Source organism: Salmo salar, chromosome 12 (genome assembly GCF_965601325.2).
Source record: "Salmo salar chromosome 12, fSalSal1, whole genome shotgun sequence".
In the NCBI taxonomy this organism is placed as follows: Eukaryota; Metazoa; Chordata; class Actinopteri; order Salmoniformes; family Salmonidae; genus Salmo; species Salmo salar.
Genome location: NC_138302.1, coordinates 95,051,272 through 95,065,812, shown reverse-complemented (window position 1 = coordinate 95,065,812; position 14,541 = coordinate 95,051,272). Strand labels below are relative to the sequence as shown.

General features: G+C 42.3%; 1 protein-coding gene across 2 annotated transcripts in view; it reads right to left on the bottom strand.

Moving 5' to 3' along the window:
* Positions 1–1,967: 1,967 nt before the first annotated feature.
* Positions 1,968–14,541, bottom strand: part of LOC106566113 (copine-5) — a 289,627-nt gene continuing 277,053 nt past the window's right edge. For both annotated transcript variants that reach the window (XM_082959486.1, XM_082959487.1), the window contains 2 exons: positions 6,113–6,186; positions 1,968–3,473 (listed from right to left, as the gene is read on the bottom strand). In XM_082959486.1, coding sequence (XP_082815612.1) covers positions 3,285–3,473; positions 6,113–6,186 — 263 coding nt within the window. In that variant the 3' untranslated portion in view covers positions 1,968–3,284. The remainder of the gene's footprint in view (positions 3,474–6,112; positions 6,187–14,541) is intronic.

Below are 14,541 nucleotides of genomic sequence, written 5' to 3'. Positions count from 1 at the left end.
TTATTTCAGAGTAGATCTGTTTATGACTACCAAGAAACACTGTGTGTGACCTTGATTTAGCCCACTGCTGTAAAAACTGTCCAGAGGCAAAAATATTTGAATTAGCTTCATAAAACAAATCGTGATCCAGTAATTTCACAATTCGTTTTAGGAAGGACTACAGTATATTGTTAGTGGCACACTTCTACAGTCTATACAGTACAGTCTGTTGAGTGAAATAACTAATTGGGACGTCAAAGTAGAGGACCCGAACGGAACCGAGGACAATCAGACCCGGACCTGATGACGTCCAGACTTAGACCCTACCCGTACTGTAATGGGTCCGGAGCTAGACCAGACCCGATTGGACCCAGGTGACAACAAAACTATGTTTATCAGCCAAGTTGCTCTTCTGGTTTATGAATATGTCTTTGTATGTTGGCTAAGCTTTATAGAAGTCAATCAATCTAATTAGTGTAAATGAAATATGCTACAGGCTATGCAGAGCCGTGGTTTATCAGCTTTAATTACATCGACCCTGAGACCCTATGACAATGAAACAGGACCCAACCCGACAAGACAGAAAAGTTAGAATTTTGGAATCTCTCTGGTATTCGGGTGGTTCCGTGAAGACCTCTACATCAAAGTACAACTCTCCAACAACTTTTATAAAAGTAGTCATTCATTTTTTAATTCATTTTAATTTATGGCAATCCAATGTAAGTCTTTCACAACACACCGTATGACAACGATCATGTACAATTAAAACCGATTCAAAGAAAAAAAATGGGGACCATGCAATTTAGAAACCCAGAGAGTTAAACAACAAACATGGAAAGAGGTGTATAAAAAAAAAGATATTAAAAAAAGTATTAAACAATGAACTGTGTGCAACATGCTGGTCGGCTACAGTTTCCCCATGGGTGATATCTCCTATCAAGAGAGCTTACCCTAACAACAGAAATGGCCAGGCACGAGAGACCAAACAGAAGAGAAAGCAAACAGTCCACTGAACTTGCTGCCATTACTTGCCACTACCATGCACATAATCTGGGTAAGATGGTGTCTATGTTACAGATGTTGGCATGACATATAAAACACTGTCTTGTCTTTGTACCCCAGGTGAGTGGATGGATGTACAGTACACAATCTGGCAACCCTACAGATCAGGATTTGAGGAGAGATGTTGTCTTTCTATATAGAATTAGAACTACTAGAATCAACATGCCTATTCAAGTCAATGTGCAATTATATTCATTTTTATTGTAATGTACTCTGCAGATTAAATGGCTTATCATCACACACATTCCAGAACAAAATAAACAAGGATATTATCATATGATATATCAATACGATCATCATCATCTACCCCCAAAAATAATAAAACACATACTCTGGAAGTACCAGTACACCTTTAAGGAATAGAATAAAGTGCTTTCCTTAAAGTTGATGGGGAGGAATATGTATTGTTGTAAAGTACTAATTATTAAACACACAGTCCTAATACTTTAGGTCTAAATCACTCCAACACTGAACTCTAAATCACTCCAACTCTTAAGAGGATGGACTTGTATAAAGGATGGCAAAATGAACTTTTCCAAAATTACCCCTTCTGATTCCAGGAAATGTTTCACCATGGATTTCTGGAAAACCTCTACATTTTTGGTAATTATGCACCCCTGGTTCTTTAACAGGCTTGTTTGGAATGCTGTCTACAGTATGATTAAGGCCTACAGAGTATTGATCTATCTAGGAGATCTCTCTGTCTTTGTATGCTGCCCAGCGGGTGACCAGACTATGTCTATACTTCACAACTTGATTTAATTTGAGCTTGGCTTCATCTGATTATAATACAATAATGGCTTGTTCTCAGGGAGCATAGAGGCTGAGAGAGAGAGAGACAGATATATATATATATATATATATATATATATATATATATATATATATATATATATATATATATATATATATATATAAAGGACTGATGGGTGAGTTATTGTTGATCATGAAAAGGATTCAATAGAATGAAATATTCTTCAAGTGGATACATTTACTGGCTTTATCCGAAGAGGTTTAATATCAATAAACAAAAATCCATTCACTATGGAAAGAGAGAGATGGAAAGAGAGAGATGGAAAGAGAGAGAATAAAGTAATAAATAGTTGAAAGAGTATTCGATTTTTTTTTTTTTTGTGCTTTTGAATTGCGTAATGATATGTATATTTAAAATATCTTTGACTGATCCCAAATATGACCTGGTCAACTATCAAAACCAATACTTATGATGATGTATGTTACAGTTGTGGTTATGTATGTCACAGTTATGATGACGTCACATACAGGTTGTACCAATTGCTGTGCTGGTTGTTGAAGTATCTCGCCCTTGTGCTTTACCATATTGTTAACTATCTAACTAACTGTGTGTTGTAGAGAAATCTAAACCGGGAAGGTACGTAGAAATGATAAAATAACTAAACAAATACAAATTCATTATATATCCTTATATATCCATGCCACTTTGATACATTATAAATACAGGCATACGGGGAAATTTCATCCTACACAAACATGCTTTGAAATGTAAAGCAAGAGAAGAATCAATAACTTATGGGAGTACAAAAAAACTTTGTGAAGCAATGAAACAAAAAATTACAAATACTTTTCTTTTTTTTCACCTTGAATGATGAAGCTACAAATCAATATGTGGACATGTCTGAGGCCCAAAACAAACTAGTAAACTAAAAACATCACCACCTTAACACACACGCTCCAGTACACCAATCACATGCAAGATCAAAGGTCGAAGGTGAGAGGTCAGAGTTCATATAAGGGTTCCACTTGGCCGGTTAGATGACCACTCCACAGACAGGCACAAGTTTCAACCACAACATGACCCCTCGATCACACCTGCTCTTAAACAATACAAGAGAAAACAGTCACAGGCCCATGTATGTTGATAAAAAGACAATTCATCGATCACCAAGTCCTTGTATGGCACAGCAACATATAATCTCTCCATGGCAGTCTCTATTTTCCTCCAGAGACAAACAGAATAGATAGAACCACAATGAACAGAAACACTGTTGTCTTCCCCAGTCCAGAGAGTTACCTGTCCGGGAGAGTTCTGACACAAACACCTGTTGCTTTAATAGCTTCCTCTTACATCACTTCCTGTCCCGATGTTCCAATCAGGAAGTAGACAGAGAGTTCCCCTCCCATGATTCCTAGGGGTTGAAAATCTTTGACGGTGTCTCTCTCATCAGTACTCAGTGTAAAGGTGTGTGTGTGTGTGTGTGAGGTGGTCAGATCTGTGTGTGGTGTGTGTGTCCAGAGGGTGTGTAGGGAGGCGGTGCAGGGTTGGGTTTGATGCCCCGACTCTTCATATAAGAGATGAACTGATCAGGGATCTCAGCCAGGACGTCCTTGGCTAGCCGGGCCATACTGAGGACATGGTTCCCTGTGCGATCCATGTAGTCTCTGAATGGGACAAACTGACAGGGAGAGACAAAATACCTTATAACAACTTCTCATAACCTCTCATGAATATGACATTGTAAATAAACACTTAAAATGTACAGTTTGTTTTACAATCGCTAGGATCCATTTCTCAATACTTAGGTCACTTTTTCAAAACTCTTCACACAGTGAACACAACAGCAGTCTATGGGGGCTAAACTATGGATCATTTTTCATTGCTTTGGCACAAAATGCATTCAATGACTACATCTTTCAATTTTCATGAATTATTTTCTCACTCAGACACAACCACCACCAAAACTCTATGTACTTACAGGCCAATTTGCAAATGTTTACATACTATTTTCAAAACTGTTAAACTTAAGTTCAAAACCTAACATAACACACAATTGAATATGACAGCAATTTACTACATTTCTACAGTAATACCATATTGAAATATATTCTAAATCTAAATAATGAAATACCATCAAAACAATTAGACCAACCACAGCTGACTCCCATTGTAGCTGAACACCTGCCCAGGTGTTAGTCTTTCAATTACATTACCATCTATACAAAAGGAGACATCTGAGGAATAATGCTGTACTGTAATGTAAACATGGACCCAGCCAGAGATAGAGAAGTGGCTGACAGAGGAAGAAGGGTGGCTGGGAGAGGGAGAGGGAGAGGAGTACGTATGTGTGGTGGAAGAAGACTGAGAGGAAGATCAAGAGCTGTAGTCTCAGATGAGATTAGGGCTACTATAAATGATAATGTAATAAATCATGATCTATCAATGAGAGTGGCTGGTCTGAGAGTGCAGCCACATCTGCAATGCTCAACAGTTGCATCTATTGTGAGAAATTTCTGGCAAAACAGCAGGTAAGATGTGCATTCTGCAAGGGCATCTGACTGAACTGCACATTACAGAAGTAAATTGAGCAAAGCCTCTAAACCCGTTTGTGTGTAATTAGTCTGCTTAGGACCCAACAGTTACCTCCCACGGAGGTAGGATTCTCACTGCTGTGCAGGAAACTGCAATCGTTGATATGGTCATCAGAAACAATGGCATAAAACTCACAGAGATTCGGGACAGTGTTGGCAGACAACATTACATTTAGAAATATTCACAATGCAAGCATGACTATTTCTAGAGTCCTGAAACATCAAGTCAGGATGAAGCAGTTGTACACTGTCCCCTTTGGGAGGAACTCTGAACGAGTCAAGTAATTCAGGAACCAATATGTTCAGGTCAGATGACTATAAAATACAGAACTGGTTTTGAACTAAACCAAACAGGGCAGAGACACACAATGACATGTTTTTAGGTATAATGTGAACTACCGTAATAGCCTAACTCTTATGTTGCCATGTGGATTTATTTTAGAGAGTCATGGAGATTGAAGCCAGGCGAACAACCCACATATTCATCTTTGTGGATGAGGCTGGTTTCAACTTGGCCAAAACACGGCGTTGAGGAAGGAATGTGATTGGGAAAAGAGCCACAGTGGATGTCCCGGGCCAGAGGGGTGCCAACATCACAATGTGTGCAGCAGTATCCTCTGATGGATTGCTGTTACACAAACCGCTAATTGGACCATACAACACCAGCCAACGTTTGTAATTGTATGGCAAATGTGGCATTTCACCAGTCCCGTGCAGTCACAGAGTGGTTTGCAGACCATCCCAGGATGGTGTCACTTTTCCTCCCACCTTACTCTCCATTCCTCAACCCCATAGAGGAATTATTTTCCTCATGGAGGTGGAAGGTTTATGGCCACCATCCACATGATCAAATGTCCCTCCTAGACGCAATGAATGCTGGATGCCTGGACATACGTGTCTGCAGAAGATTGCCTGGGATGGACCAGACATGCCAAAATATTCTTTCCTAGGTGTATTGCTGAAGATGACATAAGATGTGATGTGGATGAGAACCTGTGGCCAAATGTAGAAGACAGGGTTGACTAGCATTGCTACTGTATCTGTATCGGTAGATGGTGTATATGCAAATACTTGTATTTTGGAATCAATCAATGCCAAAGAATGACATAAACCATATTGAAGCATATTGCATCATGTCTGATTCATTCCTGTAACATATACTGCAGTGAATTCTAAACAGTAGAGAGGTGTCATTCTGGTTTTGTAAAGACATTTGACAACAGAAAACATTGTGTAATGCTACCTGTTGTTAGTGTTGTTTAGGTTGTTGTTTTATGAGTGACGAAGTGTGCTTGTTGGGTGACAACCTTTGCTAGTGTTATGGAAGAATGAGTTGATTTGAGACATGTTTGAAGTGTTTAGGTAGTTTTAGTGCATTTTGGACGTGAAATTAACTGCTGTGCCAAGCTGAAAGTTAGTTAGGAGAACTGTGTGAAGAGTTTTGAAAAAGTGACCTAAGTATTGAGAACTGGGTCCTAGCGATTGTAAAAAAAAAACTGTAAATTAATGCTTAAAAAATGCCACAATACCCCTCACTGGAAAAAGACCTCCTAGGGAAAGCCATGACATTTCAACTGGTCAAGAAAAGCTGTGTTTGTTCGTAGCTGTGTTCATGGCCTGTGTGACTTACTACAGTGTGTGTGTGTGTGTGTGTGTGTGTGTGTGTGTGTGTGTGTGTGTGTGTGTGTGTGTGTGTGTGTGTGTGTGTGTGTGTGTGTGGAGTCACCTGGACAATGTCTCTCTCTGCCAGCTTCCCTCTGGAAGAGATTCTGATGTCATCACCATCCAACTCCACCATGGCTGCAGGGTTAAGAGAACAAACACACACCAAACACGCACAAGAACACTTTTAAAATCAATTCAAGCAGCAGCTAGTCTTCCTGGGCTCCACAAAAAACACAAGATATGACAAGTAACAAAACACTGATGATACAATGATAAACAAGGACAGTCACACAATTGTAAAATACAACGATATACAAACAATACAACTAAAACAATGTGTGTGCTAGAGTGTGTGTGCTTGTGTTAGTGTGTCTGTCCGTTTGTGTGTGCGCGTGTGCGTGTGCGTGTGTGTGTGTGTGTGTCCTCACAGTCCACACCGTTCCATTAAATGTTGATTAATCAATCCATTTTTAAAGGTCATTTTGCGTGAGTCATTGGAGATTTCGTATAACACTGTGCGTTGGCGTGAATATGTTTTGGACTTGGGGACTGTGAAGAGACCCCTGGTGGCATGTCTTATGGGGTATGAATGGGTGTCTGAGCTGAATGTTATTTGATTATGCTGACAATCTGGAATTTTCATCACAGTGATATTTCTCATCAAAACTACAAGAGAAGCAGTTCATCTCTCGTCAACCAGGAAAGACATGGTATGCATGTTGTTGATGTTAGCTCTGTATGTGCGGTTAAGGGCAAGGTGCGCTGCTCTGTTTTGAGGCAGCTGCAGCTTTGCCAGGTCTTTCTTTGCTGCACTTGACCATATTACCAGACAGTAATCAAGATGGGACAAGATGGGACAAGCTGGGACAAGACCAGAGCCTGGACAACTAGCACAGATGATTTTTGTGTCAAATCTTTTTAGACATACCCCTCCACATCGTTACAACAACTTGTTCTCATTGAGATGAAAATCTTGTTTTCAAGAGCAATGACGAACTTCATGAAAAACTATTTCTGTGATTTGAGCATTTTGAAGTGTGTGTGCCTAGTATATAAAATAAAATAATGTTTTATTTGTCACATGCTTCATAAACAACAGGTGTAGACTAACAGTGAAATGCTGACTGATGGGTCCTTGGTAAACAACAGGTGTAGACTAACAGTGAAATGCTGACTGACGGGTCCTTGGTAAACAACAGGTGTAGACTAACAGTGAAATGCTGACTGACGGGTCCTTGGTAAACAACAGGTGTAGACTAACAGTGAAATGCTGACTGACGGGTCCTTGGTAAACAACAGGTGTAGACTAACAGTGAAATGCTGACTGACGGGTCCTTGGTAAACAACAGGTGTAGACTAACAGTGAAATGCTGACTGACGGGTCCTTGGTAAACAACAGGTGTAGACTAACAGTGAAATGCTGACTGACGGGTCCTTGGTAAACAACAGGTGTAGACTAACAGTGAAATGCTGACTGACGGGTCCTTGGTAAACAACAGGTGTAGACTAACAGTGAAATGCTGACTGACGGGTCCTTGGTAAACAACAGGTGTAGACTAACAGTGAAATGCTGACTGACGGGTCCTTGGTAAACAACAGGTGTAGACTAACAGTGAAATGCTGACTGACGGGTCCTTGGTAAACAACAGGTGTAGACTAACAGTGAAATGCTGACTGACGGGTCCTTGGTAAACAACAGGTGTAGACTAACAGTGAAATGCTGACTGACGGGTCCTTGGTAAACAACAGGTGTAGACTAACAGTGAAATGCTGACTGACGGGTCCTTGGTAAACAACAGGTGTAGACTAACAGTGAAATGCTGACTGACGGGTCCTTGGTAAACAACAGGTGTAGACTAACAGTGAAATGCTGACTGACGGGTCCTTGGTAAACAACAGGTGTAGACTAACAGTGAAATGCTGACTGACGGGTCCTTGGTAAACAACAGGTGTAGACTAACAGTGAAATGCTGACTGACGGGCCCTTGGTAAACAACAGGTGTAGACTAACAGTGAAATGCTGACTGATGGGTCCTTGGTAAACAACAGGTGTAGACTAACAGTGAAATGCTGACTGACGGGTCCTTGGTAAACAACAGGTGTAGACTAACAGTGAAATGCTGACTGACGGGTCCTTGGTAAACAACAGGTGTAGACTAACAGTGAAATGCTGACTGATGGGTCCTTGGTAAACAACAGGTGTAGACTAACAGTGAAATGCTGACTGATGGGCCCTTGGTAAACAACAGGTGTAGACTAACAGTGAAATGCTGACTGATGGGTCCTTGGTAAACAACAGGTGTAGACTAACAGTGAAATGCTGACTGACGGGTCCTTGGTAAACAACAGGTGTAGACTAACAGTGAAATGCTGACTGATGGGCCCTTGGTAAACAACAGGTGTAGACTAACAGTGAAATGCTGACTGATGGCCCTTCCCAACAATGCAGAGAGAAAGAAAATAGTAACACGAGGAATAAATACACAATGAGTAAAAATAACTTGGCTATGTACATGGGGTACCAGTACTGAGTTGATGTGCAGGGGTACGAGTTAATTGAAGTAGCTATATACATGGGGTACCAGTACTGAGTTGATGTGCAGGGGTACGGGGTAATTGAAGTAGCTATATACACCGGGTACCAGTACTGAGTTGATGTGCAGGGGTACGAGGTAATTGAAGTAGCTATATACACAGGGTACCAGTACTGAGTTGATGTGCAGGGGTACGAGGTAATTGAGGTAGATATGTACACAGGGTACCAGTACTGAGTTGATGTGCAGGGGTACGAGGTAATTGAGGTAGCTATATACACAGGGTACCAGTACTGAGTTGATGTGCAGGGGTACGAGGTAATTGAAGTAGCTATATACACAGGGTACCAGTACTGAGTTGATGTGCAGGGGTACGAGGTAATTGAAGTAGCTATATACACAGGGTACCAGTACTGAGTTGATGTGCAGGGGTACGAGGTAATTGTACCCCTGGCAAGGGCTGATTTCAAGGTTTTACTGCTAACCTACAAAGCATTACATGGGCTTGCTCCTACCTATCTTTCCGATTTGGTCCTGCCGTACATACCTACACGTACGCTACGGTCACAAGACGCAGGCCTCCTAATTGTCCCTAGAATTTCTAAGCAAACGGCTGGAGGCAGGGCTTTCTCCGATAGAGCTCCATTTTTATGGAATGGTCTGCCTACCAATGTGAGAGACGCAGACTCAGTCTCAACCTTTAAGTCTTTACTGAAGACTTATCTCTTCAGTAGGTCCTATGATTAAGTATAGTCTGGCCCAGGAGTGTGAAGGTGAACGGAAAGGCTGGAGCAACGAACTGCCCTTGCTGTCTCTGCCTTGCCGGTTCCCCTCTTTCCACTGGGATTCTCTGCCTCTAACCCTTTTACAGGGGCTGAGTCACTGGCTTACTGGTGTTCTTCCATGCCGTCCATGGGAGGGGTGCGTCACTTGAGTGGGTTGAGTCACTGACGTGGTCTTCCTGTCTGGGTTGGCGCCCCCCCTTGGGTTGTGCCATGGCGGAGATCGTTGTGGGCTATACTCGGCCTTGTCTTAGGACGGTAAGTTGGTGGTTGGAGACATCCCTCTAGTGGTGTGGGGGCTGTGCTTTGGCAAAGTGGGTGGGGTTATATCCTGCCTGTTTGGCCCTGTCCGGGGGTATCATCGGATGGGGCCACAGTGTCTTCTGATCCCTCCTGTCTCAGCCTCCAGTATTTATGCTGCAGTAGTTTATGTGTCGGGGGGCTAGGGTCAGTCTGTTACATCTGGAGTATTTCTCTTGTCTTATCCGGTGTCCTGTGTGAATTTAAATATGCTCTCTCTAATTCTCTCTTTCTCTCTTTCTGTCTTTCTCTCGGAGGACCTGAGCCCTAGGACCATGCCTCAGGACTACCTGGTATGATGACTCCTTGCTGTCCCCAGTCCACCTGGCCGTGCTGCTGCTCCAGTTTCAGCTGTTCTGCCTGCGGCTATGGAACCCTGACCTGTTCACCGGACGTGCTTGTTGCACCCTCGACAACTACTATGATTATTATTATTTGACCATGCTCGTCATTTATGAACATTTTAACATCTTGACCATGTTCTGTTATAATATCCACCCTGCACAGCCAGAAGAGGACTGGCCACCCCTCATAGCCTGGTTCCTCTCTAGGTTTCTTCCTAGGTTTTTGGCCTTTCTAGGGAGTTTTTCCTAGGGAGTTTTTCCTAGCCACCGTGCTTCTTTCACATGCTTTGCTTGCTGTTTGGGGTTTTAGGTTGGGTTTCTGTACAGCACTTTGAGATATCAGCTGATGTACGAAGGGCTATATAAATTAATTTGATTTGATTTTGAAGTAGCTATATACACAGGGTACCAGTACTGAGTTGATGTGTAGGGGTACGAGGTAATTGAGGTAGCTATATACACAGGGTACCAGTACTGAGTTGATGTGCAGGGGTACGGGGTAATTGAGGTAGCTATATACACAGGGTACCAGTACTGAGTTGATGTGCAGGGGTACGAGTTAATTGAAGTAGCTATATACACAGGGTACCAGTACTGAGTTGATGTGCAGGGGTACGAGGTAATTGAGGTAGCTATATACACAGGGTACCAGTACTGAGTTGATGTGTAGGGGTACGGGGTAATTGAAGTAGCTATATACACAGGGTACCAGTACTGAGTTGATGTGCAGGGGTACGAGGTAATTGAAGTAGCTATATACACGGGGTACCAGTACTGAGTTGATGTGCAGGGGTACGAGGTAATTGAAGTAGCTATATACACAGGGTACCAGTACTGAGTTGATGTGTAGGGGTACGGGGTAATTGAGGTAGCTATATACACAGGGTACCAGTACTGAGTTGATGTGCAGGGGTACGAGTTAATTGAAGTAGCTATATACATGGGGTACCAGTACTGAGTTGATGTGCAGGGGTACGAGGTAATTGAAGTAGCTATATACACAGGGTACCAGTACTGAGTTGATGTGCAGGGGTACGAGGTAATTGAAGTAGCTATATACATGGGGTACCAGTACTGAGTTGATGTGCAGGGGTACGGGGTAATTGAAGTAGCTATATACATGGGGTACCAGTACTGAGTTGATGTGCAGGGGTACGAGGTAATTGAAGTAGCTATATACAAAGGGTACCAGTGTCACGTCCTGGCCAGTATAAGGGTTAATTGTTATTGTAGTTTGGTCAGGACGTGGCAGAGGGTATTTGGTTTATGTGGTTCGGGGTGGTGTTTTTTCTAAAAGGGCATTTGATTTAAGTATTCCGGGGTTTTTGGGCACTGTTCCTTGTTTATGTATTTCTATGTTGATCTAGTTGGTTGTATGTCTATGTTTGGTTAATTGGGGTGGACTTCCAATTGAAGGCAGCTGTGTGGTGTTGCCTTTGATTGGAAGTCCTATATTAGTTGGGTGTGTTTGTCTGTGTAATTGTGGGAGATTGTTTCTTGTTTTGCTGAGTGAGCCTTTCAAGACTGTTTCGTTGTTCGTGTTGTTTTGGTGTTCACTTAGTTTGTAAATAAATACACAAGATGAGCATCAACATTCCTGCTGCGTTTTGGTCGTCTCTACCCAACGACAACCAGTACTGAGTTGATGTGCAGGGGTACGAGGTAATTGAAGTAGCTATATACACGGGGTACCAGTACTGAGTTGATGTGCAGGGGTACGAGGTAATTGAAGTAGCTATATACACAGGGTACCAGTACTGAGTTGATGTGCAGGGGTACGAGGTAATTGAAGTAGCTATATACACGGGGTACCAGTACTGAGTTGATGTGCAGGGGTACGAGGTAATTGAAGTAGCTATATACACAGGGTACCAGTACTGAGTTGATGTGCAGGGGTACGAGGTAATTGAAGTAGCTATATACACGGGGTACCAGTACTGAGTTGATGTGCAGGGGTACGGGGTAATTGAAGTAGCTATATACACGGGGTACCAGTACTGAGTTGATGTGCAGGGGTACGAGGTAATTGAGGTAGATATGTACACGGGGTACAAACTAATTGAGGTAGATATGTACAGTACCAGTCGAAAGTTTGGACACACCTACTCATTCAAGGGTATTTCTTTATTTTTATATTTTTATTATTTTCTATATTGTAGAATAATAGTGAAGACATCAAAAGTATGAAATAACACATATGGAATCATGTAACAACAAAAAAAGTGTTAAAGAAATCAAAATATATTTTTTATTTGAGATTCTTCAAAGTAGCCACCCTTTGCCTGGATGACAGCTTTGCACACTCTTGGCATTCTCTCAACCAGCTTCATGAGGTAGTCACCTGGAATGCATTTCAATTAACAGATGCGCCTTTTTAAAAGTTAATTTGTGGAATTTCTTTCATTCTTAATGCGTTTGAGCCAATCATTTGTGTTGTGACAAGGTAGGGGTGGTATACAGAAGATAGCCCAATTTTGTAAAATACCAAGTTCATATTATGGCAAGAACAGCTCAAATAAGCAAAGAGAAACGACACATCTCAACATCAACTGTTTAGAGGAGACTGCGTGAATCAGGCCTTCATGGTCGAATTGCTGCAAAGAAACCATTACTAAAGGACACCAATAAGAAGTAGAGACTTGCTTGGGCCAAGAAACATGAGCAATGGACATTAGACCGGTGGAAATCTGTCCTTTGGTCTGATGAGTCCAAATTTTAGATTTTTGGTTCCAACCTCCGTGTCTTTGTGAGACGCAGAGTAGGTGAACGGATGATCTCTTTATGTGTGGTTCCCACCGTGAAGCATGGAGGAGGAGGTGTGATGGTGTGGGGGTGCTTTGCTGGTGACACTGTCAGTGATTTATTTAGCATTAAAGGCATACTTATCCAGCATGGCAACCACAGCATTATGCAGGGATACGCCATCCCATCTGGTTTGCCCTTAGTGGAACTGTCACACGCGTCAAAATGAGTAGACCAAGGTGCATCGTGGAATATGTTCATCTCGTAGTTTAATGAAAGAGAATGAACACTACAAATTAAACAAAAAATGACAGCAGACAGTTCCGTCAGGTACTTACACCTAAACGGAAAATAACTACCCCCCAAAAAACAAGGAAAAACAGGCTGCCTAAGTATGGCTTCCAATCAGAGACAACGATAGACACCTGCCTCTGATTGGAAACCATACCCGGCCAAAACATAGAACACAAAACATAGAATGCCCACCCACCTATCACAGCCTGGCCTAGCTAAACAGAGAAAACACAGCTCTCCTAGGTCAGGGCATGACAGGAACTATCATTTGTTTTTCAACAGGACAATGACCCAACACACCTCCAGGCTGTGTAAGGGCTATTTGACCAAGAAGGGGAGTAATGGAGTACTGCATTAGATGACCTGGCCTCCACAATCACCCAACCTCAACCCAATTGAGATGGTTTGGGAGGAGTTGGACCGCACAGTGAAGGAAAAGCAGCCAACAAGTGCTAAGCATATGTGGGAACTCCTTCAAGACTGTTGGAAAAGCTTTCCAGGTGAAGCTGGTTGAGAGAATGCCAAGATTGTGCAAAGCTGTCATCAAGGCAAAAGGTGGCTACTAAGAATCTCAAATATAAAATATATTTTGATTTGTTTAACACTTTTTTGGTTAGAACATGATTCCATATGTGTTATTTCATAGTATTGATGTCTTCACTATTATTCTACAATGTAAAAAATAGTAAAAATAAAGAGAAACCCTTGAATGAGTAGTTGTGTCCAAACTTTTGACTGGTACTGTACATCTAACTAAGAATGAAGTGACAGATATTGTACAGCAGCATATAAGTGATGAGTCAAAAAGTTTGTAATAAAAAGGGTCAATGCAGAGAGTTAAATAGTTAACCACAGCTACTTAGCAGTCATATAGCGGTCTTATGGCTTGGGGGTAGAAGCTTCATACCGGGTCCTGTTGGTTCCAGACTTAATGCATCGGTCCCACTTACCGTGTGGTAGCAGGGAGAACAGTCTATGACTTGGGTGGCTGGAGTCTTTGACCGTTTTTAGGGCCTTCCTCTGACACCGCCTTGTTATACAGGTCCTGGATGACAGGGAGATCAGCTCCAGTGATGTATTGGTCTGTACTCAGTATTCTCTGTAGCGCCTTGCGGTCAGATGCCATGCAGTTGCCATACCAGGCGGTGATGCAGTCAGTCAAGATGTACTCAATGGTGAGGATCTGTTGGCCCATGGCAAATCTTTTCAGCCTCCTGAGGGGGAAGAGGCGCTGTCGTGCCCTCTTCATGACTGTGTTGGTGTGTGTGTGTGTGGACCATGATCCTTAGTGATGTGAACACCTATGAACTTGAAGCTCTCGACCCGCTTCACTGAAGTCCCGTCGATGTGAATTAGGGTGTGCTCAGCCTTACGTTTCTTATGGTTCACAATCAGCTCCTTTGTCTTGCTGACATTGAGGGAGAGGTTGTGGTTCTGGCACCATACTGCCAGGTTACTGACCTCCTCCCTATCTCCCTATCTCATCGTCGTCGG